Genomic DNA, 27,628 nt, shown 5'->3' with positions numbered 1-27,628 from the left:
GGAAATTACAGCTGAGACTAGAACTTGTGGCCCCTGACACTCAGTGTCAGCAACCTGCTCAGAAGCCTACGAAAAAAGGTTTTTACTCTGCCTCAACAGTAACAAGTTAAAATAAAAGTCACAAAGAATTTCCACAGACCCATATGCCCCAGGTAAGTCAGTGTGACCTATGACTCAGAACTGTGTGATCTCCAGCACACTTTGCATGTGGCCTTGACCTGACAGTGTGGTCTTTCCTCCCACTGACACCCTTGGGATAATTCTGATGCCCACCCTACATAAGAATGTCAGGGACCTGGGCTACTGAGTGGCTCAGTTGGTTAAGTGACCAACTCTTGGTATTGGCTCAGGTCCTGATCTCACAGTTCATGAGTTCAAGCCCCACGTCAGGCTCTGTGCTAAGAGCACAGAGCCTGCTTAGGATTCTCTCTCTCCCTCTCTTTCTGCCCCTTTCCCCCTCTCTAACAAAATAAATAAATAAACTTTAAAAAAAAAAAAAAAAAAGAAAGAATGGCAGGGACCTAAGTATCATTACAATGTGATATATTCTAACCTCTAATTTATCTTCTTAGAGAAGAAGTAGGATTGCTAAAGTAGGCCAGGAAAATTATTGGAGAATGTGTCCTTTCTTCAATGTCAAAAGTTGTAATAATGAGCAGCAGAAATCAACAAAGAGCTTTAGTTATAAAAATATAAGACCACAGAAGGGAAGGTAGACACCAAGGATGGGGTCAAAGAATCAGAAAGGGACACTTTTCACATGAAAGACTGAAACCTGCAACTTTAAGCTCTTCTTACTTTGTGATCTTGTCTTATGATTATGAAGACTTAATGGGTCAGTATTTAAAATCAAAATAAATACCCATGTTCTGGGGGTGCCTGGGTGGGTCAGCAGGTTAAGCATCGAACCCTTGGTTTTGGTTCAGGTCATGATCTCATGGTTCAGGGGAGCGAGCCCCACATCAGGCTCCATGCTGGCAGTTCGGAGCCTGTTTAGGATTCTCTCTCTCTCCCTCTCTCTCTGCCCCTCTCCCACTTGCACTGCCTCTCTCTCAAAATAAATAAATAAAATTTAAAAAATATATACATGGGGGCACCTGGGTGGCTCAGTTGGTTAAGCTTCCGACTTTGGCTAAGGTCATGATCTCATGGTTTGTGGGTTCAAGCCCCACGTTGGGCTCTGTGCTGACAGCTCAGAACCTGGAGCCTAACTTGTTGGGATGAGCACTGGGTGTATTATGGAAACCAATCTGTCAATAAATTATATTAAAAAAAAAAAAGAACCTGGAGCCTACTTCAGATTCTAGATCTCCCTCTCTCTGCCCCTCCCCCACTCATGCTCTGTCTCTCTCTGCCTCTCAAAAATAAATAAAAAACGTCAAGAAAATTGAAAAAAAATTTTTAAAAATACCCATGTTCTGTAATTACCTGGAAGAAATTCCAATCAGATCCTTCACAAATTCCAAGTTTATCCTGGTAAAAACAACTATATGGTATGAAAGCTACCTATAAGGGCCCTTGAAGAAATCACGCAAACATATCTTCTTCCATTTAATTCTTTCATGCACCATACTGATTTTCTACTAAACGTTAGGTTTTTAATATAACTGATCTAATCATGTTTATTGAAATATATGAGAAATTTGGGAACCAGTGATTTTTGCGCCTTCACCATCACCCTAGTCATTAAGATAATGCCTTAGAAAACTTTGATCACTAGACTCTTGAAATAATATCAGAAAAGGTGTGTAGGGTTGTGTGTGGCCTTCAGGAAATGCGGTAAGATGCCAATTCTGTATAATATCAATAATTTTCCAAGATTATACATGGCATTAGAAATCTGCCACCAAATCAAAATTTAGAGGGTAGATTTCTAGAAATGAGCCTTATCTCCAATACTATTCTCCAATACTATTATGCCCTATATACACAAAACAACTTCAGGGAAATGTCTGGGTATATGACAGAAAATATCAAAACGCACCTGAAATTTTCAGAATGGTATAAAACACCTCTGGCCCTAATTTCTGGGCTGATGACAGGTATCTGATACAACTGATACCTCTTTTTATAGACAGGGTGTGGCCAAGTGATTAAGTACCTGGTTTTGGGGTCAGAGAGACTGGAGTTAGAATCTTGGCCTGCATACTTTCTAGATATTCAAAGAAAGGAGAGTTACTTAGTTTCTCTAAACCTGAACTGAAAAGCCTACACAAGATAATGAGTATTAAATTATACTAAATACCCATAGCACGGTATCTGGCATAAAGTAGTTGTCAAACACTAGCTGTGATAATGATGATGATCCTGTTACTGCTGCCACATTTGGATATATGTATCATAGGTACTTTGCCTTGATCTAGTTGTTTTTGTTTTTTTGTTTTTTGTTTTTGTCCAAAAATAGTAATACTCAAATAGAAGAACTGAGTCTCAGGCTATAATAAAGATTTAGCATTACTAAACAAAGCTGGCATCTGGAAAGATAATGATCAGATCCCAGACAGCCCTCTTTAAAATCCCTAACCAAGAAATTAGCTTATGCATCACACTGGGTTTTCCCTTCCCTAATAACATATGCCACATTATAAAGAGGCCACAAAAAATGAACTACTGTAAAGAGAAGAAACATCTTCAGCCAATGAGGGTTGAGTTGCAAGAGTAGAGTTAAAACTCTTGCTTGACTCAAAGAGTTCTTTTTTAAAAAATCTTTATTTCTTTTTGAGAGAGAGTATGAGCGGCAGAGAGAGATGGGGACAGAGAGCCCCATGTGGGGCTCGAACTCACAAACCAGGAGACCATGAGATCATGACCTGATCTGAAGTTGGATGCTTAACCAACTGAGCCACCCAGGTACCCCTTGACTCAGAGAGTTCTTAGACTAGAACCGGTCAAGGTATGAAACAAAACAATCTGTTGCTATCCAATATAGGAAAAACTTGATCAAAGGGACTCCAGGGTGAGTTAGTGATTTCTGAAGAGAGTATTTAGTTTATAAAAAAGCAAAAAGTAAAGATATTAAGGCCCAGTGAGGCCTTGTTATGGCATCTCAACCAAAATAAAATATTTTTTCTAAACTTAAGAAATCAAAAGAGAAAAAAAAAATGCTTCATCTGTATCTCCATATAGTGTATCAAAATAAATTGAAAAGTAGGAAATTAAGATGACTATGTATACAGCCACTTATTCTCAGGGCTGCAAACAAAAACTGCCACTATAGAGGTATTATATTTAGCAGAAAATGCAGATAAGAAGTCTCTGTGTAATTATGTGAAAATAGTACAGAAATTTCTAATAGTGTAAATATCCACAATAGCAACCAAATAAGATTTCTATCATGTATAAAAGTTTAGAGGAAAAGAGACATTATGAGTCCTATTGGGGATCCTTATACTAACTGACACAATAAAATACATTTACAAAGGCAAGGTGAATTGAGAAATCAAAACACATTTAGGTCACTTTCATACTGGTCCAGAAAATGAAATAAAGACTTTTATTTTGATTAGTTAAAATAATTGAGTAATTAGTTGACTCTCAACTTAATGTTAACTGGTTAGATGCCATCAGCACTGTCCCAGAACTCGAGCAGAAGAGGATACAGGAAATTACTTACGCGTGGAAAATTTTTATTGGATTGGAGTATCAAAGGCTATTGTCTTTAAGAAATCCTGAAACTCTATAGGTTTTAAGAAAGTCAGGATTAACTTCTTTTTAAACCACAAACCCAATCCAGAGTAAAAATCAACAAACAAGTACAACATTTCTAAAGAGGGAATAAATTATCTATTGTCTTCTATCATTTCTTAGGCAACTAATTCCCACTGAAACGTTGAATGCAAAGATAACTACATAGTTACAACGTACTTTGTAGGTCTTTACAAAAGCATAAAAAGCTACAATGAACCTAAGATACGTTCCTAGGATACTACATGATTTTGAAATGATGTTTAATATTCTCATTCCTGTGGTCACTCATGACCCAATACTGCCCAGAAGTTTTCGAGACTGGGTGGACTATAGATCAGAACTACTCACATGGTCCCAATTCAAAGCACACCCTTTCAGAGCTGTGTAATATAAGTTCCGGAAGCCCCCAGGCAGGCTGCAGTTGAAGCACTTTATCGAGTGCTTTACAGGCAATCACATGTGAGGTCATAGCATCTGGGCATGTGGCTTCATGCTCTTGACACTACTATAGGCACTGAAATACATCTCCGGAGATTTGTCAGGAATATCCCTGGAAGTCAAGAACTAAAGAGAGTGTCAAGAAATCCTTTAGAGAAAAAATATTGCCAAAGAGAAAGGCAAGCTCTGGTTGGTTCTCTTTTATTCTGTGGTGGGCAGAAAATAACTTGCTCAGATACTGAGGATACCTTCAAGTAATTCGGGAGCTCTGAAGAATGTGAACAATACATGTGACTGACACTATGATTTGAATATTACAGAAGTGCCTCTCAGAGAGTGTGGTTTTATTTTACTGCTTCCATATTTTCAAGCCAGATAAAAACAAGATGCTAGGCCCATTTACAGCTGAGACAAAATCACTCTGACTTAATTTTTTAAGCCCATCTAGTAAGCACGTCTTGGAGGTAGCATGGGTAATTAAGTGATGCTGGTGAGGAAATTAAAAAGGAAATTGAAATGAACAGCTTTGAGAAAGCCTTTTTATGCACACAAAAGTATCTTTTGAAAACCCACAATATGAAATATTCACCAACTTTCCAATTTTTTGATCCAGTTGAATATCTTACTAAAGGAATTGGTAGATTTTCTTTGGGTGGCACAATTCTTATGATCCCCAATGCCAATGGGTGTTTGATGCAAAGAGCAAAAAGTAAAATACAAACAAGCATTATTTATTTAGATATGAAGTTGGCGATTATGGAATAAGAGTTTGGGCAACTCTTAAAAGAAAAGGAGTCTCATTATTTTATGGTTCAGCACCTCTTGTATTCTTTCCCATTTCTAAGTACATGGAGAAGAGGACAGAGCCTTTAGAATGTGCCGATTTCATTTCTGACGTCTCCCCTTTGTACTCAAAGAGTGACCCTGTAGATCTGACCAGCATACATGAAAAGAAAAAAAAGATGGAAAAAAGTCACATTTTCAAAGCATAAATCACTGATTTAGAATCTTTAACATGTGGCACATGAGCGCTCAGGTTCCCGTTTAAGTTGAAGAAATAAAAATAAAATGTTGTAATAAAGAAATAATAGAAGGGTGGTAGCCTTTTGATTAGAGATGACATGGGGGTTTAATGACTTTCTCAGGACAGTCAGTTGCCTTCATTAAATTTTACACCATTTACGAACCGAGTGCCTCTTTATGCAAAACACGCTTTGCAGGTAAAGAACACGTTAAAAAATTAAATGGCCTTGTCTTAGTTCTTTTGCTTCCTTTAGCTATGGTGATAGGCAAGTAACTGAAACTCTCCCAGGCCAAGCCTCCTCTCCAGAAAATGGGGCTAGACCTGAGAAATTCTGGGACAATCAAATGAAAGATTATGCAAAAACGTACCAACACACAGAAATGTAACGGCAAACGTAAGGTACCACTTTGCAGATGTAATTTGGATTCTGAAAGATGTTATTTAAAAATTAATAGACAGAGCATGTTAGAGCTGGAAAAGGCCCAGGAGCCGCCTAACATCCTCATCACACAGAGATGTGAGGTAAGTCTGTGAGAGCTCAAATAGATGATAATGTTATCAGCAACTAACATCGAATAGATAGTTATTACATACCAGGCATACACGATCGCCTCATGCATTCCACCAAACTGCCTTACGAGGTAAGGATTTGGGCTCCAGGTAAGTTAAGACTGGAGCCTTGCTCAGGCTCCTTCCTCCTTTCTGGGTTCTGAACCTGTAACTTTGGGACCTCACCAAAGCTGCCCCATACTGCACTCTCAAGGAGCTAATTGCAAGAGCCACGCAGAGCTTCGAGGAGGCTGAGCTCACCCCGTTCTGGCCGTCAGGTAGATAATAAAAACTTGAAAGTGCAAAAAAAGGAGAGTGGGACAGCATGGGACTTAGCACCAAGGGTTGGTACACAAGAATCTGAGAATTTGGGCCTCATGCTTCTCCTAGATTTTCATCCCCTTTTCCTGAGGCTTCTTTGCTTATAAATCCTGTCTCTGTTTGTATGTTTGTGTGAAAGGACAAGGACCAGGGGAAAATAGAGAAGCCAGTATCTTAAGCAATTATTCTCAGATTTTAGAAATCATATTGTACTGTATCCTGAAATAAGAATTTACAGAAAGTGATACAGACTTAAAGTTATGGAACCAAAACTAATAAGAGAGCCAGTGATCATATCATTATTATTATTATTATTATTATTATTCCCATTTGGCCTACCACCTAGAGCTTCCAATACATTATCTAATTTAATTTTCACAGTGTTTCTATGTAGGTATGTCAATTCTCATTTTGTAAATGAGGAAATGAGGCTTAGAGAAATTAATAAGTCACCCAAGGTCACACCATGTGTGGGAGGCAGGATTCAGACTAAGGTCTAATCTCATGTTCTAATGAACAAAGTGACAAACTTTTGAATTCTGAGTTCTAATTTCTCCATAAAGCACAGGGACATTTCCCTTAAACTTGGAGGCACTGGCAGGATCTCCAGTCATAACCTTGTACCCGCTTTCTTGTACCTTTGACTACTCAATTCTAATGAACGCATCACAGATTTGGTGACTGACACCTTGACAAATTCAACAATTTTGGGTGCCGATATGCCCAATGAGGGAGTAAACCTGAAGTCAGCGCTAACAACATCTACTACGTTGCGATGTATTATTAGCTATTAACCAAATGGCAACAACGATTTATTCAACCAATGTATTTATCACAAAGTATGTACACAGCACTTTGCCAGTAGGAGGGCGATACTGAGAGCTGATCTAAGGAGCTAGCAGTAAGTAAGTGACCCTCTGTAACGTAATCAAGGCTGATTTCTCAACCCTTGTTTCCCTCACCTTGCTCGGAAGGTACTATAAAAACTCAGCAAATATTATCAGGTGGCCTGACTCAAAAGAAGCCAGTAAGTTTAAGCAAATAAAACGTGCATGCAAATGAAAAAGTTAGAACATCACAGTTTCGGAGATTGCTATCTCCAGAGTGATGTTGTATGGGGCAAGAAGATGTTCATGAACTCAGAACTTTCACTATTCACCTACAAAGCAGCAGGTTTCAAGGGGTCCCTGACAACATTCCACAGGAAGCTTCCCTGATATTTCTGTCTTAAATGTCCAACATATGGAGCAATACGGCAATGTGTAAGAATACCCAAAGTCTGACACGTTACTTTCCAGTGTATTTTTATTTCAGCCAGGGTTCAATTTTTTTTTTTCCCTTTTTTTGCCAGCTGAAAGCAACCCATGCTGTATACTGGCAGAAAAATAAGCAACTAGAATTCCATTTAGAGTAAGAAACATGGAGAAAAAATGCCATTAAGTGGCTGATAACTATGTGGGGACACATAGCTCATGTGCGTAGAAGCATCAGGACCTGGGCGGATAAAGAACAGTAAACCTGTACTTTTACTCTCAGGTTTGTAAGTTGACTAATGATATTAAAGATCATCGGCTCTCCAAATATGTCCATGTTCCCATCTATAAAATAAAGAGGACATCCTTTAGAGATGCTGCAATTTTCGGAGCTAATTGCTATAACAAGTTCAAAATCTCATAGAAAAACTCCTTTACAAACTAGACAAAAATCATGCTTTTTCACACCATACTGCAAAAACAGTGGTAGTGATATTACTAACTTCTTCTTGATCGTTTCAAAGGTGGAGAGCCAAGGTGTGCCTCCCCTAATTCTCTCTCCTGTAGTCCCCAAAGGGGGTGACATACTCACGTGGGTAACCTTGCCACAATGCTCAGGAGTAGAACATAGTAATGCAAAAGGCTTTCCTCTCATTTGATGACCAAAAAGGGCTGAAATTCTAGATCTCCAGAATGCCCCTGCCCATGAATGTCTAACAGCGTCCTCCAACAATAAGGATGAGTTATGGAAAACTCTATTGCTGGTAGATGTAACACCTGCCTAGTGGCAACCAGTTCTAAGAGTTTGCTAAACTAGAAATCCCAGAACAGGAAGATGCAGGCAGGTAGGCGTTTTGCAGCTCTGATTCCCAGAAATTTCCCAATGGACAGTGTATTCAGTCCATAGCTCACCATCTGAAGCAAGGAGGGCCCAAGCCATCCACTCCCAAATGAGGAAAGATGGTTTTCTCTCCTCCTCTCCTCCCCCCTCCATGGATTTACCATCCAGCCTCCAACTCAGTGGCCACTTTAAAAAAGAAAGAAAAAGTTTACTCTTGAGGAAGGAAAGTATGCCATATGCTAATTATCAAGCTAAGTATTAACACAGTTCATAACAGGATTCTGTTGGGATCCCCATTTATAAATTTTTGAGGGTGTAACCAAAAGTGCTTGTGTTGAATCACTCAAAAGATATTTACTGGCACATTGTTTGACTAATACAATGCAGGGTGACTACAAAGACAGCTGGGTTAACAGAACATTCTGTACAGGGAGAGCTGAACCCCATGATACTTCTGACCATAGAGGAAATTGCCTTTTATATGACTGGAAATTGATCCTGAGCCCATGTTGATCTACCTCTTAAATACAAGATCTAGGAAGACTCCCTAGGATATTACGCCCTATGTGAAAGTACTTCAATGGAAGAAGGAGTTGAGGACTGTTTTCCACTGTGTGTTCCAAGTAAGATTGGTCTCCAGAGATGGTGCACAGAAGGGTTTCAGTGGGTAAGTGAGGCTGAGCAGCTCTGTGTTCTACGCCTTGTGGACTTAAAATGCACATTAGCAAATCAGAGAATCTGAAAATTCCTATACTAGAGGAAACCCTGCTCTACTCTAGCTTTCAATCTATTTAACCACAAAGTCCTTTTTTTTTTTTTAAGTAATGTCTATTTAAATATCATCGGAGTTGTTTCTCCAAATATTGAAGAAGATAGAGGCAATCCTGTTAATATTTATGGCAATGCTATCAAAATTTACAAAAATATGTCCTTGTATACATTTCCAGAATAACGTTACATATAGGAAACCTTGTGAATAACAATACTTTAAGTGCTTAAATTACTTTTAGAGAGAAGGTCAGAGTTTTTTTTTTTTTTTAAAGCTATTTGAAATTTGCTTCTTCATTCAAAGATTATCCACTCTTTCAAACAGACAGTATTTCAGGCAAGTATATGGGTCTGCTATTTTGACCGTGGAAGACATAGGAGAATTCGTCATTGGCATTCAAAAGGAAGGCGATTATGTCACTACCCCCATTCAAAAATCTTCAATGGGTCCCTATTACCTACCAGATCAAGCACAAACTCCCCAGCAGGCTATTCAATGTCCTTCACAATATGGACCCAATCCTCCTTTCAAATAATAATAATAATAATAATAATAATAACAATTATTGAAGGCCTCCTATGTTATCATAGCACAATGGGGCAGCGGGGGCTGAAAGGGAAGATGCCTAAGACATGGAAACTGTCCTCAGCAATCTTACAGTCAAAGAGGGTAAGAAAGAAGTCACACAACCAATTACTATTACACAGACAAAACCTGCTTGTCAGAAGAGAGACTCAGAAAAATGTGCGATGGGACTGCAGAAGAAAGAAATTACTTCCAACTAGATGAAACTGGGGCTGGTAGGAGGCTTAGGGCAAGTAACTCCTCTTCCAGCTTTATACCCTTAACTTCTACTTCCTAGATATGAATGCAGGATTTCATTTTTAGGTTCTTCATTACAATGGCAATAGTACAGGGTGAGTTCTCAGCTTTTACTTAATTATTTAATTGTTTATTATCGGAGAAAAAAATAGCTACTTTAAAAGCAACCTCTAATTAAAAGATATTTATAGTGTTTTCTTTACTATGAACCAAGCATAAAATTACTGTCATTTTATATAAATCCTATCATTTCATCTCTACCCCACCAAAATCTGTTAGATATTATTTATTATTCCCATTTCACAGATAACAGAGTGTAAAATTAGAGACTCACCCATGACTGGTGACAGATCTGAGGATTTAAAGGCAGGCAGGCAATGCCAAAGGCCACATCTTTAACCACGGTGCCGTCCTGCCTGTAAGTACCTTGTGCCCCCCCCCCCCAAAGAATCATTATTCACCCAACGTGCATCACATATTTCTTCAACAACTTTACATGTGCAAATGCAATATTCTTCCTCCTTTTCTCCACTGGCTGATCGATGTCCATGCTTTGAAACTCACACCAGGGAAAAAGAAAACTATCTAGATTATGGAGCCTCCACCACAGGAGAGGCCCGCATATTACTTTTCACTTCACCCTACATGTCATTTCCCCATCTATCCTCTCCCCTCCATCTCCACTGCCACCGTCTTACTTCAGCCCTTGTCTGTCTTCCCAACTAAGAACCCTTATTCCACATGTAGCCTTGTTTCCCTCAAAGGTATTCTCTTCATTCTAAAAGAGCTTTTTGGAAAACATAAATCTCACCAACAACTCTTTTTTTCTTCAATTAACGGGTTCCCTACATCCCAGAGCTAGGCTACCCTGGAGCATGTATTAAATATTCAGAGTCCCAGGGCCTCCCACGGAGATTCTAAATTCTGTGCATCTGAGGGGGGCCTGGGAATCTGTATTTCCAGGCCCCTTCGGAGCTACTTATCACTAGGAAAGTTTGGTAAACAGTGCTCCACAGGATTAAGTATAAGCTTCTTAGCGTGGTAAACAAGGATCTTCACTCACAGCCCCCACTGGCCTCTCCAGCCACCTCTTCACCATGCATTCTCTCACACAAACAGCAATGTCAGTCTGGCTGTTGCTCGAAAATACCACGTTGCTTCACACTTCAGGGATTTTCAACTGGCTACTCCATCTGTTCCCCATAACCTCCCTATCTTGTTCACCTGAAACACCCACTGAAGGCCATCAAAACCTTTTAAAACCTCCCCCAATCCTGTGCAGCCTTCCACACGGATTTCCAACAGAATTAATTACTCCCTCATCTGAAATAACTTAATACCTTACAACTTATATGTTATATGCCAGATTAGTAGCACACACATATATCTGTTTACGTTTCTGAGTTACTAACAAGCATAAAGAGAAGAGGGACTGCATCTTTCTTGCTTTCTCTCTCCAGCATCTAGGACAGGGCTTGGCACTAATTATATGGTCAATAAATGCTGAAGGAAGGGGATCTTTGGAGGGGGGGGGGGTGTCCCACCATTAGTTACCAACCTAGACTCTTAAAAATTCAATGTTCATTTAGTCCCAACAACCACCCTGTGAGTTAGTTATTACTCCCATTTTACAGGTGACGAAACTAACACTGAGAAAGACTGCTGCTTAGAAGCAGCAGGGCAGAGATGAGTCTCCAAAACTACCTGCTTCCAGAGCTTACATTCTACAACATGTGCTGTCCCCACGCCAACAAGCCTTGCTCCATCCGTGCCCCCAAACTGAGTATCTTCCTTGCATGAGAGTTATTTGTATACTTGATGTGGTGTCTCCTGGGAGATGGTCAATTATTGAAGGCAGGGAGCCTTATAATTTTCATATTTTTACATCCACAGTGCCTTGCTCACTGAAGAGCTTTGGCTAGTGAATTTCAGCAGCATACATTTATTTAGAAGAGGTCTTGAGAGAGGGAGAGCTTCCTGCCCCCAGACAGGTGTGTGTACCTACACGTAGGCCCAGTGCAAGCACTCTGTCATAAAAGGACCCCAACGAGGTAGATTTGACAGGCTTTCAATAATCTATGATTTATCTAAAACTTTTCTTCATCATTCCCATTTAGTACATAGAAATTTTGGAGGTTTTATTTTAGCGGATGGCATTTATTATAAATGTTAGTTGGAAGAAGAAATATGAAATTTTACACTCCTAGTCTACTTTTGTAAAATCTTCAAACTTAAAAAAAAAAAATGAACGCTTGGTTCTGAGGCAACAGTAACATCTCTAACTGGTAGCGAGGGGTAGGGTTTTGGTTAAGGAAATACTCTGACTAAAAGATAATCAGCTACATCTTCTATAAATTATCAGTCTAAACATCATTAAGACCCAGTAAAGTATACGTAACACTAAAATTCTCCTGAAAATTATTTGCACTTTTTGGAATGATTTGGCATATGTTTCAGGAGAGGGTACAGTCTCAGCCATTGTATTGATTATCATTTATTGTTCTACTTGTGAAGTACAGAAGTTCCAACAGAGTGCTTCTAGGTGATTAGATAATGGAAAAGTTGCTCTGTGTACAAAATACACCTCATTCTTCGCTGAGGGAACAGTCATCTGATATTAATATACCACCTTAGGTGTCCTATGCCTAAATCGTAACATTCTACCACCCTTGGAAAATAAATTCTAAAGGCTAGTTATATTCTTGATGAGCTGAGAAGAATATAAGCTCTCCTGGTAAACAAAAGCAGGAAAAAAACAAAACAAAACTATTATCTCACTACATATTATGGCTAGCCTGTAAAATCAAAGAAGTAAAAATACTCATGGTACACCCCGATTACAAACAATCAAACAAACAAAACTTTGCAGCCTCTCTCCCTGTTTAAAGATAAAATGCACAAGTGAAAAATAAGACCCATGAATGTAAACATTAGATTCCTGGAGCTTGAAGCTAGCATTGCATAATGTATAAAATCGTCAGTTCACTATGTTGTACACCTGCAACTAATGTAATATTGTATGTCAACGATACTTCAATAAAAAAAATAATATAAAATGAAAGATCATCTAATTCAGTCCTATTTTACAGATGAGCAAAAGTCCAAAAACATTAAGAGACTCATCCAAGGCCACAGAGCTAATTAGTGTTAGCCTAGGACAGGGGGACAGGGGAATAAAGGAACTAACAATCACTGTTTCCAGCCAATGTTATATGCTTAACACATGGAATCCCACTTAATATAATCTCCAGAACGACCTTGAAGCTCAATAGTTTTCCACCCACTTTGCAGATGGAGAAACTGAATCTAGCAGATACTGAGTAAAACTGGAACCTGAGCCCATGTATCTCTGCCTCCTAAGTCTGTGCCCTTTTTAGTATAACCCTGACCTTACAGTACAGGCTTCTTGACTCACAATCCAAGATTCTAGACAGAACATCAGGCAGATGAAAAAACGCTCACTACAAGGTTTTGGTTGCATCATCCAAAATAATTATACTTGCTCAAAAGCAAACTATGAACAAACTGGACGACATATGTAGAAAATCAACAAAAGCATGTGAGGCCTAAAATTCAAGAATTACTTCCAGACTCTTTACCTGTGTGTGAAGACCAATGACTTCCCCCAAGGTCAATCTCATCCTAAACAAGGAGTACAAGCAAAATGGACCCTGAGTTAATCATGGGAAACTATTGACCACATTAAGCAATTTCCCTTATTAGGTTTGCCGTTACATTAAAAGATACATCTACATACTTACTTTTGTAAAGATAAATAACATAATGAAAGGAAACCCCATCTCCAAATTCTGACTCTATGTGCATAATTTAAGACAGCATTAAGAACAAATAAGACAAGTCCTATTTTAGGTACTATCTTAAAATACTACTTAGAATAAGAATTGAAAATTTAAGAGCCTACCTATAACCAAAAGAATTCTAAGTTTGAGTTCAGGATTCATGGACTTATTTAAGGCAGTGTTGTATACAACAAAGTTTCAGTAGAAGGAAACAATTTCTATTATCTCTTAAGGATTTAATAGCATTTGATCAAATGTATCAATATATTCAAAATAGCTCATTTATGTTCAGGTGTACATCACAGAGTCAATAAGAACAAGGTTTCAATTAACCTGTCCATCTTAAAACAAAACAAAACACAACAAAACAAAACAGGGGCGCCTGGGGGGCTGAATCGGTTGGGCATCCGACCTCGGCTCAGGTCATGATCTCTCAGTATGTGAGTTCGAGCCCCGTGTCAGGCTCTGTGCTGACAGCTCAAAGCCTGGAGCCTGCTTCGGATTCTGTGTCTCCCTCTCTCTCTGCCCCTCCCCTGCTTGTGCTCTCTCTCTGTCTCACAAATGAATAAATGTAAAAAAAAAAAAAAAAAAAAAAAAAAAAATTAAAACCAAAACAAAATCTGAGGATTTGTTTACTGATTCAAAAGTGGACCTAATATTGCTAGACAGTTGAATAAATGATAATCCCTGCAGTGGAAAAGCGGACAGAGAGACCAGGAACCAGATAATTATAACACAAAATGTGAAAAATGCTATGATAGAAGTAGAAAGTGCCATTGGGGTGCAGAGAAGGGAACACAGGCCTATCCCTGGGCAAATCAGGAAGGCTTCATGGAGAAGTTGATATGAGAATTGGATTTTCATCAGTAAGAATCCCCCAGGCAGAAGACAGACAGGGACACACTTTCTCTACATTTCCCTCCATCATTTCCCTCTTCAAGACCTGGCTTCTCAGCCCACTGAGGGATCTTAATGCTGTATAGCAAGAGCTACTAAAATGGCTCACTTTCATTTTAATGAGGAACTAGATTTCAGTGAAGTCTCATAGTTGTTTTCTTGTTTGTCATTAGAAAGGGAGTGAATAGTTCAAAACTACTGAGGGATAAATTTGGTAGATGAAAATGGTTTATATTATTGTCTGCTGTGACATCAAAATATTTTTAAAGGCCAAATTAAAAACAAATGTCAACATAGGAAGATGAATTCTCCCACTAATCCTGCCTCCCCCTTCTCCCCGCCCCTAAAAAAACAATAAGAATTTCAAGAAACTCTCTGAAGGTAGAAACAAGGAAGAAAGAAGAAGGGGGGGGGGGTTGGGAAATAACATGGCATCATTATGGACTATTCTTCTGAAGCAAAGTAAAGACAATGAAGGGAAAAATAGAACACATGTATTACAACATATAGCACCATAAGGCTGTGTTTGATGCTCTGGAGGGCTTCAACAAGTACTGTTCAGCCAAAAATCAATTGAAAAATCAGCATGATAACAGAGCATGAGTTGCCCTATAATAGCCTTAAGACCCCCAAGGCTATACAAGTCCCTTTCATCTGCCATACTGCACTGACTCTAGGGGAACTTCACTTCCCCTCCCTGAGTATGATGCCTGACTGTATTTCTAACCCAGTGTTTTACCCTCCCTTAGAAAGAGGAGCTGACAAGGACCAATGATGTTTTAAAGTAGGTTTTAAGAATTTTTTTTTCTTTTTGCCTTATTCTTTATTTTTTCTTGATATTTGCACTCAAATTCAACCTCTAATATTAGTCGCAGGACTACCTCCACAATATTAAATGGTCAGGCATAATCTCTGAATAACCTCATAATAATAGTGTTCTCTAAATGCCTTAGCTAACAGACATCAAACTGGCCCTTAATAAAATCAATAATATGCAAATGTGGCATGTAAGCAATTCACAGCATTGTTATAAATATACATATACAGTTCATTCCAAGATTTCATCTCAATATTTCTTCAAATCACTTCCTCACAATGTCTGGTTTGTTCAATTTATATTTCTATTTGGCATTTGGTGCAAACCCCCAAAGATAAGATACATCTGTCCCTTAGTCACAGATCTTGGCATTTTTACCTTAACTCAATCGTGAAATGATTGGTTGAATATTACCTTGCTGATTAGCAGGATTTCCTCACAATAAAACATTTTATTTCCAAACTTTTGAACGTGACATGAGATGTACCAACTCAGCAGTGACATATCAAAGCTTAAGGAGGACATATAAACACCCTGATCTGTGTGAGGGAAGGAAAAGCTAATTGGAAGTCAGCTTCCCTGTGATTATCAGCTTGTTTATGGGGAGGGAGGACTCCTCTGAATGGCCCTGTAAATTCATCCCTGATTATGGCGTTAAAACCAGAGTTCATTTCCACAAGCTCCCCCAAATCCCCCACCCAATCCATTTTGTTTAGTTACAAAGGGTTGTGCGCTACTTTCAGAGAATGACAGTTTTTCATGCTGATTTTCTCCAGTTTCAAGAAAAATTAATCAGTTGCACAAGCCAGTTGTCAGATTTCACTTCCCTCATGGCAGAAAGCACACATAGTCATTGTCTGCTATAAGAATAAATTTTAGTAATTTTTTCCCCATGTCAATATGAATATTAGACTGACCCAATTAATATGAAATGCTTCTTTGCTGCTGGAACAGACAGTGCTACAGAAAGAGCCATTTGCACAACCTGTTCATGATTATGGGCCATAAGGACACAAAGATGGCACACACATTTGTGGACCATCTGAATTCTTATACGGAAAGGGGAGGGGGAGGGGGGAGCGGCATGACGTTAGCGTGACTGTCGTGGGTCATGTTTTTTAATCCGTAGTATTGGACATGTAACACAGCAACAAGAGCTGATCATTTTGTTTAATCACCTTCTGGATCTTTGCCAGATGGTCTCTATTGAGAGCGCTGCAAACAGAGAGAGATGAACTGCATCTAACACGCCACCAGAGCTTTCCCGTAAATGTCTGAGAACTGATTCCAACAAGAATTTAGTCTCAGAGCAGAAAGGGATACATTTAAAAACTATGTGCATTAACTATACTTTTCCCCATAGAATCCTCACTTGGCATGAATAATTTACCCACTCTTATGCTAATGGGATCATGAAAGTATCCCTGTGTCTTTAGTGCAGCTATTCTCAGCTTTCAGTAATTACCCCACCCAGTGAAAATAACATGGCTTCTGCATTGAACGGCAGACTAGTACCTGACAATTAGAAAGATCATGGCTGACAGTGGAAGGGTCCAAAACTGGACAGAGAAACCCTTGTGGCCCAGGGAAGAGTGTAGACATAAAGTCTACAACGCTGGCCATGGGGGAGGGATGCGGGGGGGGGGGGGGGGGGGAGGAGGGGGCGGGGATGGGAGGAAGGGTGAGAAGAAACATTTTCCATTGTCAAGCTTTGCGTTCTCTGACTTATTATCAAGATTTTACTTAAATAAAAATGTGTTTCCCTTTATATCACTAAGTGTAAAAGGCATTCGTGACAAGTTTTGAAGAAAAAAATAAACAATATCCAAGAAGAAGAACTAGAGTTATCTTTAAAGCACATCTGCATTAAGTATTTATTTTATCAGAATTGTTTAAAATCTAAATAGTGAAAAATCCTCTGCATTTTGCTTTTCGGAGGGAAAAAGGATTGCCCAAAAAAAAAAAAAAAAAAAAAAAAAAGGAGAAGAAGAAGAAGCAGGGGAAGAAGAAGAAGAAAGAAAGAAAGAGAGAAAGAGAGAAAGAAAGAAAGAAAACTCATTTTCGACCTCTGTCCACAAAACTCCATGTTAGGTAGTTCACTGTGTAAAAATTATCAGGCTAAAACATCTGGGAAAGAAAGCTATGAAACAGCAGGGAACGTGGCTGGTTTATTGTTTATCTTTTGTTTATGAGGCAGTATTCAAGTTTAATTACTACTCTAAATTAAACTCTAACTGGCATCAGGAGACATCCCTTTACATGACTAAGTTAAAAAAAATCTAGAAATCCCAACTATGGGTTTTTCAAGTAAGTTGATACATATAGGAAGAAATTACTCAAAATTAACAGCAATTATAGAAAGCTTTTAAGCATTTATGGGCACTATTACATGCTCCTAGAGCATTTATTTATTAGAAGAATTTAATTTCATTTCTATGGGGGGGAACAGAATAAAAATGCAACATAAATGTTCCATATACAATAGTTTTTTCCGTGGGAATGTTCAATTATCAATTATATTCTCAGAGAATTTTTTGATACAATTAGGAAGACAGGAAGGAAAAGAAATGTCATATATGTAGCATAACAGTGAGTGACCAGTTTTGGATGAACTTAGCTCTAGGAAAAATAAAAGTTAAAAGCAACTAGAAAAAGATTATGCCAGATGGCATCTGTCATATTGTATTTAGGGTTATTTTAAAGAAATTGCCGCCACTATGAAAACATTCCATTGACGGAGTTTTCCTAGACTGAATAAGAAATCCCAGTAGAACATATTCAGGATCCACTGTAGGTTGGTTTGAGGTTTTGCTCCCTCCTTTAAATGTATAACTGGAATATTTGGGTGGGGAAGAAATCTATTTCATAAGTGTAGTATGCACTACAAACTCAAAAGTGTAATTAATACTATTTTAGAGGCTTGCTTACCTATAAACACATCCAATATAAAGGGGGTACTTTTTAGATTTCGACACCATGATTGGTAAAGAACTGCATAATAAATAAACAAATACCTAGCTATGAAATAATAGTCTTATTGCCTGGATCATAGTTGGAGACATCAATGGGAAGGGTTTGATAGGTGGCAGGCAGAGTTGAGGGGAATTATGCTGGCTTGCACAGCCCTGTGTCCTGAAAGATTAAAGAAATATAGATGCTAGTATGCTAATGTATTTAGGTTAAACTGGGTCTGGCAACAGTATGGTTAACGTGCGTGTGGTGTGCAGTGTGAGCTCAGCAGTTACTGGGCCAACTGCCTCGGTATTTCTGGGAATCCTGCCTATTCACAGTGCAGGGATTGTTCAATTGCTGCAAAATGTACAAAATGAATTTTACAAAAATGAATTGTAAGGAAGGCCCCATTACAACGATTTTACAGCAAAGATGTCAACATCAATTTTTCTTTCATGCATAGCTAATGATTAAAACAGCATATTCCATTTGCCTAAGACAATTTATTTCATATTGGCACATCAAAATATTGAAATACAAAGTTATCTTTACTCTACCCTTTTTATTCATTGCTGCTGAACCCATACCATTGTTCAAACCAGGAAAAATAAAACAAACTTGGCACGAAATACTTAAAACAAAGGCTCATCAATATTCTCCAATTTGTCAACATCTCAATTACAGCACTGGAAAAAATGTAAATTTCATGTGCTCTAAACACTGAGGGGTCTATTCTCTTGCCAATTCACATGCGTAACTCCCATCAGCGTTAATGGGAGTTACACAAACCCATCAATAATAATAATACTTTGTACATATATTGTGCCTTTCATCTAAGGCTCTCAAAGTGCTCTATGAACAAGGAGGCTGCTTCCTAGTCTTTACTCTGGCAAAATACACAATGAAATACAAAGCAGCTTTTGACTCAGCAGGTACAGAATTAGGGACCCCAAGCCTTATTATCAAGCCCCATTTTACTGATGGGAAGCCAGACACAAAGAGGGCCAGTTACTTCCGCAGAGTCCCCAGTCTGTACCCTAATTCTATCCCTGAAAAACCAGATTTCTTTCTTCATTCTAATGTGACTAACAAGACAAACTCCCTCCCTTTGGCTGCTTTTAGCAAAAGAAATCAGAGTGAATGAAAATCTGGTTCATATTTATATAGTTTACTGCTAGGCATGTGCTGTTTGAAAGATATAGTAAAGTCGGGTTTTATATTTTACCAAGTTTGTTTCTTACAATATTTTTAAAATTCGATTTTTTTCCCCCATTTGGTTTGTGGCACAAACACTAGAGAGTAAAAGATGACCTTTCACCTGTGTAACTGTAGCTCTTTCACTATCAAGTCATAAAATGAGGTATTTTTAGGTTCCAAAGCAAAGATGTGTACGAATCATTTTAGTAAAAATATTCACGAAAAATATAAAGCAACATAAATGCATGTATTGTTTTATAGCATATGGCTATTAAAGTTTAATTTAAAATGTGTATGAAAACATTGTATTTAGTACAATTCATCCCTATTTTTCCTGTTTATCATAATTTGTTTTGAAACTGAGTCGTTTTACAGTTTTCCATATGCCTGTTGTGCTAATAAATTCTGAATAAGCAAGAAAACTCTTTTCTAACCTACAAACTTGGTTTCCAATGAAACATTATAATATATTTAATGCTAAGAACATAAATTTCTCTTCTAGCTTTTCCATTATACATCAACCCTAAGATTTAACCTAGGATAAGCATATGTGATTTCAGTCAATATCTCTGTTGACTTTGCCCTGAAGCAGATAATTAATCTTTCCCACAGAAAGCTACTATGGACAATTCAGTGGGCCAAATTTCACAGCACCTTAAATACATGTTTGAAAGACTCATATGGGCATGAGTATGACAAAATACATCCAAGCCTGGCCTTCAACATGCGGTCTGCCGTAACAAACAGTGTCCCCTTAAACATGTGTTTGGGAACCACTGATGTGGTAAGCCAGGTAGGAAATTCTCCATGTCAAAGCGTTCCCTGTGTTATAGGAATCATAAGTTGTTTTGTCCCTCACACTTTAATACAGTAAAATGACTGACTTCCTAGTTCTCGTACACATAAGCTACCATGTCCATTCTTTAATCCCACAGAGATATGATAAAAGGAACAAAATCCTACAGGGATCAAATCCTTCAGCATGGGATAAGTGGGTGCAGCTACCCACAACACAGAGGTTTGTGTGTATCACTTTTACTCAGTGGGTCAGTCTCAGAACTCTTCTCTTTTCTGACCAAAAACAACAACAAAACAAACTAACCGAAATGATAAAACTCCATGCCTTGCTTGCTGCTGCAACTGTTCCCAGCTCCAAACCCCAGGGTCTTCTCTCTCCCCCTCCCCTTCTCTCTGGTCCTTTCCTGCTATCTCCCTTGCCATAACTCAACCAACCCAACAGAACCAGTCAGTTTTAAATTTCAGTTGGGACCTTCGTGACCTGTTAATGAATCTACAGAGAGGAGAAAAACTCACAGTGTTGAGTTATGCCTGGTGTTGCTAGCTGACTTGGAGTCAGAAATGCTTGAAGCGTTAACGTAATTGCAAGAATGTGAAAAATGAAGCGCTGGGCTCCTGAGCAAAGTGAAAGGTCAAAGCGAGCCTCACACACAACAAGTCTTTGGAAGATAGCCTCATTAGACCATTAAGTCTGCTTCTCTTTCCCCCCTCTTCTGCACAATGTTTAGGGCGTTTTGTTTTTATTAATAGATACATTTCACCCTTTGTGTGATAGCAGTTTGGGGTGGTGGGGAAAGGTGGGAGTCATTCAAAGCTTTCCAGCTTTAACTCTGCCGAGAAGTCCATCACCAGGATATGGAACCACAATTAAGGCATTGCACTGCAGATCCACAGAATTTATGTTCGTGCCATCTCCAAAATGCCTTCCGGTTTGGTTTTCTTAGGTGCAATCTAACTGGTCTCATAAAGACAGTATATAAGCCTAAATAAATACAATTCGCAAGTTCTTCCTCAATTTACCATCTCGTAGTGTTCATTTCTGTATCAGTTTCAAATTTGTTAAACCTAGATTCTAATTTGGACCTAGTCACAGTTAATGGCATCCTAGGAGAAACGATGTTTCTACACTCTTCTAGAATACTAGTCATCCAAAATCTGTGGCCAGAAACCTGGAGGAGTGAAGGCACTCACCCTACATCAACCACCCTCTTTTAAATGGCATATAAGACTACAGCTCAAGCTGTTAAACTGTCCTCCACCTGGAAGACTGTCTAATGCTTAAATATTGTGGCCATAAACACAGTCATAATAGAGATGAAATAGACCTAGGAGATCAGACACTATCTAACGTAAAATATTAAAAAGTAAAATCTATACACTTTCCTGGCCCACATTCAATAACGCATCTTCCTTTCAATTATCATTTTTGCTACAGAAGACTCATCCCTACCAATGTATAATTGCTCTCTGTGCAGTAGGTGAGTTTTCCATGGTAAAACTTATTCTAGAGTACACTAGGCTTCCTTGTCATCTGCAGTTGATGCCCCCCCTTGTCCTGCGATTATTCTAATCTTTAGGATTTCTGACAAAAGTCGCCATGTCAGCTGAATGAAAATGGGGACAAATAGGCTAAGAATTTCAAAATCCATCTTCCCAAGATAAACTTCCATGTAGAAGCCACACCGTTCTCTGAGAGCTCATGAGCACAGATTTGGGCATTTTATGTACTTTAGAGGCATCACTGCTTGATTACAGAGAACTCCTAATGGTGATATGACAAACAAAATAACCTGGTCATTCTATTTACTCAGTAACAAAATAAGCCAGGTCATTCTATTTACTCACACACCGAAGTTAAAGTGTAGATAACCAAATCTGCAAAAGAATTGGCAGAACTACTCAATTGTTTTTGTAATGTCTACTTAAAGATGAGACAGTTCACTTTGATTTTTTTTTAAAGTAATGTAAGTTGAGAGGAAATACTAATATAGCAGCTCTCTAACCTGCCACTCTCCTACTTACAGGGAGGTAGTAGTGAGATGATAAAATACTGAAGCTAGTTCGGTTATGTCTACTTTGCACAAGGGAAATGCTTGACCTTTTACCTTGCTCACTGCTGTTGTCTCCACTCTGGGAAGCGTGGCCCCCACTGGAGGGCCCCGGGGTGCCTGCTGAGTGGGTGGACGTTGCATCGTCGTGATCTCGCCAAGATGCAGGATTCTGATGTCAGGATGCCAAGAAATGTTCCCACAGTTACCATTTCAGCCATAAATGAGGAACCAATAGGAAAGGTGCAGAGAAAGACAAAAATGTGTACATATTAGTATTTGTGGACCTAGGCATATACAGACCCCACACTATAGTATGTTGTCTTTTCAGCAACGGGTACCAAAAAGAAGAAAAGATGCTCTAGCATCTTGATGAGGTGATGGTTACATCTGTGTCTACATGTGTTTAAACTAATGGAAACAGACACATAAAAGGGGTGCGTTTTATGATACACAAATTATACCTCGATAAAGTTAATTTTTAAAGTTAGGAAAAAAAAAGCTTTTTAAAAATTTAGAAGTCATTTTTACTCTTGCTGCCTTAATTGGGACACACTCTTCCAAGAAAGAGGCCCAATACTCTTGGATACTAAATTCCAGAACATCTACAAAACTCATGACTCCCTTAAAAACAAAAATAAAAACAAAAACAAAAAACCCCCACAGATCCAAGAACATATGGGGCAGCTCTCTGCATCTTTCAGATGCATTGCCCTACACCAACCTGAATGAACTCTGAACATTATCAACTGATTACACAACCAACAGATACAGTGATACTAATGAACAGAATGAAACAACTATGAACTGCTAGCCGAGTGATAAACTGGACAGAACTTTCACGTGAGCTCCATGGAAGCTTAAAATTCACAGGGTAGTGCTTTTTTCCTGGAAGCATGACTTGTTTCAAAGGACATGCAAGGCACACTGAGAAATTATAGCTCATGCTACTTTGCCGAGTGTATTCTTCTCCTGTTCCTCCTCCCCTTTCCTGATCATTCCCAATCCCCTGCTGTTGCTTAAAGGAAAACAGGAATTCTAATGTACAGGAAGGACTTTATCAGCACCACATGAAGGCAGGCAAGAGATGGAATTTCCTCTGGCAGAAACGGAGAGGAGGAAAAGCACATGAAACAGACCAGCCTTAAGGCCAGACAGTACACTTGTCACCTGCATGTGATGACTTCAACTAAGACCAAAGATCTCCTGGCAAGCAAATTCTTATGGGGGGGGGGGGGGGCAGGGAGATTCTTTGGGGGCAAAATAAAACAAAAACATCAATCTCTCAAAGTGCACGATTTCTTCTTACAAGAATTGGTAAATAAGGATTCAGACAGACCGACATGCCTATAGGCAACAAGCAAACATCTTGACCATCTGAAAACAATCTTGCCATGTTGTCATTATATATAGTTTATCCAGAAGAAAAGAAATTAGTCTATCACTTTCTTCTACATCAACTCTGTAATGTGTATATAGAATATAAAGTTGTATTAAAATAAAATCAAGAAGCCATGGGGAGACAAAATGGGGACTATTCTTATTTGGAACAACAACAACAAACCATTCTCTTCCCCTCTACAGGTCTGCTATAAACTGAGTGCAAATTAATAGTTGGCATCTGTAAAAGATGGCGAAATGACCCAAAGCTCTATAGATCAGTAATATCTGTATCAAAACAAGGCTACTGGCAATGCCATCAGGCAAGCAACTGATTCCAAGTGGAAACCCCAAGCAGAAATTTTGTGATTATAAATACAGCACAGGTTTAGATCTCTGAAGATATGTTTTAGAAAGTAGATTAGGGAACAAAATTGAGTAGAAAGAACTGAAAATCAAGGTTCTGTGCTGCCTGTACTAAGACAAAGTCATGCCTGTGACTTCTCTTTTTATCAGAGTTAGAAACCACTCCAACAGTTTCCAGCTAAAGGCAAAGAGAATACAGGGGCTCTTCAAGCTTTGCAGCCTCTTCGAGTCAGCTGTTTGCTGGATGGTAATCAGATAAAGAGCTAGAAGAATTGCACGGGGGGTGGGGGGGGTGGTTAGGAAACAATGGCGTGGCATTGGTTTAGTCCTACAACCACACTGGTGAGAGCCTTCTTTCAGAAATAACTATAACACATTCACCTAGGCTCAACTTTTCAGTGTATACAGCAAGTGATGTTAATTTTATGCACTGCAGTCTTTTTATTAAGCAGGCTGCTAGAAAAGCTCCTCACCCCTCATGAAAATTGCAATAATTAGCCACTAACATCTCAACTATGTTTTAAGGTAAATGTCATCCAACAACGATTATATCATCATTCGAACGAAGCTGGAGCAAGTCGTTCTGTCTGGGCACTAGAGTGGTTTGAACTAACTGCTCAGAAGGACTTCCAGCAACTGAAAATACTGGTTTGTCCTTATCAGTCAAACCTGTGCTGAGTTTTTAAAGACAGACCTCATTAATTTACAATTTAGTATACTTCTTCCAGTGGTTTTCTGAGGAGGAGGAGGTGTTTTCTAAAGTAAAGGAGGGAAAAATAAGCCACAGCAGCAAACATTACTTTAGAAGCAGCTGGCTCCTCCAAGGGAGTTGGATCTCCGGTTTTCAGCCCATTCCTAGAATTTGCTCATGTTCACCATTTCACGTGCCATGCCCCTGTCTTTTTCTCTCTTTTCTCCTTCATGTCCTCAAAAATGCTGTCCCCAACAAGTGTCATAAGATGTTGGGTTTCCATATGGAATGTCTCAAGTATTATGACCTCGTTTGGGAGTCTGATCAAAACTAAGGAATACCCACCCTGGCATTCATTTAAGTTGAAAGTAGGAAAAACAGATGTATCTCTCCAGGGCTTCAGGGCTGAGAAGCTCCACAAAGTTGTTCACATTCAGCTACACCAGGGTGACTCGATCACCCAGGGGGACTTCTCTTGAGAGAAGAGACAGGGAGGGGCAAGGCGTGTGAAATGGCAAACATGACAAATACTGATAATCTGGTCCATAAAAAATTGCTACCTTCCTGGTCATAAAAAATTACAACCTATGTGGACAGATAAAGTGTAATCCTTTACCCATAACACTGTTTTTTTTTTCTTTAGACTGAAATATTTGTTTGTATCACAACTTCTTTCTTCTTCTTTTTTTTTCCCTCCCTAGATAGTTTCCAAGTTTACATCCTTCAAGAATAAACTGCCTGGCTTTCTGCCAAATTATATGCAGAAGTTTAGTGAATCTTGAAACCGAAGTGGCATACGAAAGCATGTAAAACACATGATGTATGTGGAAAAGAAAGAGAAATGCTCTCTGAGTGCATGCGTGGGGGTGAGCACTCAGGTATATGCATTCCACTATGTATGTCCTGTTCTTCAGCCAAAGTATCACGAAGACACCCGAGGGCAAGGAGTGAACATGTTTCTATTCCCAGTGGCTTTAATAATTGGGAGTCAAATACGGTACTTTTCTTGCTCTTACGTAATTGCGTTAAAGAGCAGTGTTAGCAGGAGAAAAGCAGTGAATACTGAGTGGAGCACAATAGAAGGAGATGGAAAATAGATACAAGAAGCTAGGTCTCCAGGGGCAGTATTTTCTATTTGCTGGGCTACAGACTCACAGCTGATAATGCAAGTTGTAATTAATATAAAAGCATGAGACAAGATGGGGAGAGCTTGTAGTAGCGGGGCCACAGGAGATCACTCTGCTGCTCTCCTCTGTTTCTCATTTACACACAGCTTTCCCTAGAAAACACAATTCTGCCAGTGTTTTCTCCCTTGAAATTAAAAAAAAAAAAAAATGATTTAGCACCATCATTGAATTCTGCTAAATCTGGGAAAGAGCACAGAGAGGACAGGAGTCTCCGGGCATAGGAAGCAAAACATATGTACGCCTTTTTTGTTGAAGTTGCAGATTTGGTGGAAATTGTAACATTTTACACCATTATGGCATTTCTGTGGGGACCTGCCCATAGGAAAATACTTAATCAGTCCTGGTGAATTGGTAGGATTGCCCTGTTTAAATGATTCCACAAAGCTCATGATTCTCACATTGCAAAAAGAATGGAACAAAATGTATGAGCGTTTCTAAACAAATACAAAACTGAATGAGGAAGTAAAATGTATTAGGATTCGAGGGGGGGAAAAGCCATACTACACACACATTCTTTCTAAAATAATCTGGAACTCATCTTAGACCCCAAACAAGAAGATGAATCAATGGATGTGGTATAGGGGAGAAAGCATTAGATTCGAATTAAGTCACTAGGGTGCCACCTCTAACTGATCATGTGGCCTTAAGCAAGTGATGCACTTCATTTCCCTGGGACTTGTTTCCTTTATCTCTTTAAAATTAAGAAGTCAGGCAAGATAATCCATAAGGTCACTCCTACTTCTTATTTCTATTATTAAAAAATACTTACAATAAGCATTTGATTTTCTAGAACCTATACAACTAAAACACGATCTATAACACCAAGCCAAAAATTATACATGAACTTGGACAATACGGTAAAGTAATTCAGAATATGCGCTTGTAGGTGGAAAGCAAGAGCAAACATATATAAAGACATTTTAACCAGCAAACTAAGCATGCAAAACTAATTTGGCTCAATATGTTTAAACAACAAAGGCAAGATATGCTTGCATCGGTATACACAATTAATATGTTACATATTTCCACTTTATGATATTGTAGCTCCTAATTAACATTATGCAAAAATTACTATTTTTTAAAATCAGATGAAGACTCCTGTCATCAGGCATGCAAGCCTACAGAAGTTAAAATGTTAATTGTATGGTTTGAAAAAATGTTGGAATTTCAACTTCATTATTCTAAAGTTGACACAAGAACTCAGGAGAAGCACGCATGCTTTCAGAACATGGACTCACTCTTTAAAAATGTAAATAGAGCTGGGGTCTTTCCCTCAGCTCCTTGCTTCCACCCTCCACTGAGCTTTGGGAATTAATAGGTGAGTAACTCTCAAAGTAGTAGCAAGTGCTCTTTGCAAATTCCAAAAACAAATTCCAAAATTAAAAAAAAAAAAAAATGGATTCCTCCATCAAATGGATCAACTTTTAGAAAAGAGAGAAATTTCTTATTTTGTTGATATGCCATCATATTAGAACATGTCTCCTATAATTTTGAATTGCGTTGGAATATTCCATAAAGCATTCAGTCTGAAAAAAATACAAAATCAATTTTTAAAATATCCAAATTTTAACCTGATCGTGAATGTCAGTGGTTGTCAAGGGCACCTTTGTTTGATTTCATCTCATCACAGTTACACTGAAAACATACTTCAGCTGCTCAACCAAAGGGATTTAAATAACATAATTATTTTTGATGGAAATTGACATAGGAACTATCAACCTTCAGAAGCTATACAACAATAACAACAGAAAACCCATGACCCCAGCCATGGTGAGTTGGTGGACAGAACTT

General features: G+C 38.6%; 1 protein-coding gene across 7 annotated transcripts in view; it reads right to left on the bottom strand.

The window, feature by feature from the left end:
* Positions 1-27,628, bottom strand: part of MEIS2 (Meis homeobox 2) — a 208,369-nt gene that overhangs the window by 170,041 nt on the left and 10,700 nt on the right. For all 7 annotated transcript variants that reach the window (XM_042989190.1, XM_042989192.1, XM_042989193.1 and 4 more), the window contains exon 7: positions 22,271-22,385. In XM_042989190.1, the coding sequence (XP_042845124.1) occupies positions 22,271-22,385 (115 nt within the window). The remainder of the gene's footprint in view (positions 1-22,270; positions 22,386-27,628) is intronic.

This window comes from Panthera tigris, chromosome B3 (genome assembly GCF_018350195.1).
Source record: "Panthera tigris isolate Pti1 chromosome B3, P.tigris_Pti1_mat1.1, whole genome shotgun sequence".
NCBI classification, from domain to species: domain Eukaryota; kingdom Metazoa; phylum Chordata; class Mammalia; order Carnivora; family Felidae; genus Panthera; species Panthera tigris.
The sequence above is the reverse complement of the archived record's forward strand: the minus strand, read 5'-3'. Positions and strand labels throughout refer to the sequence as shown.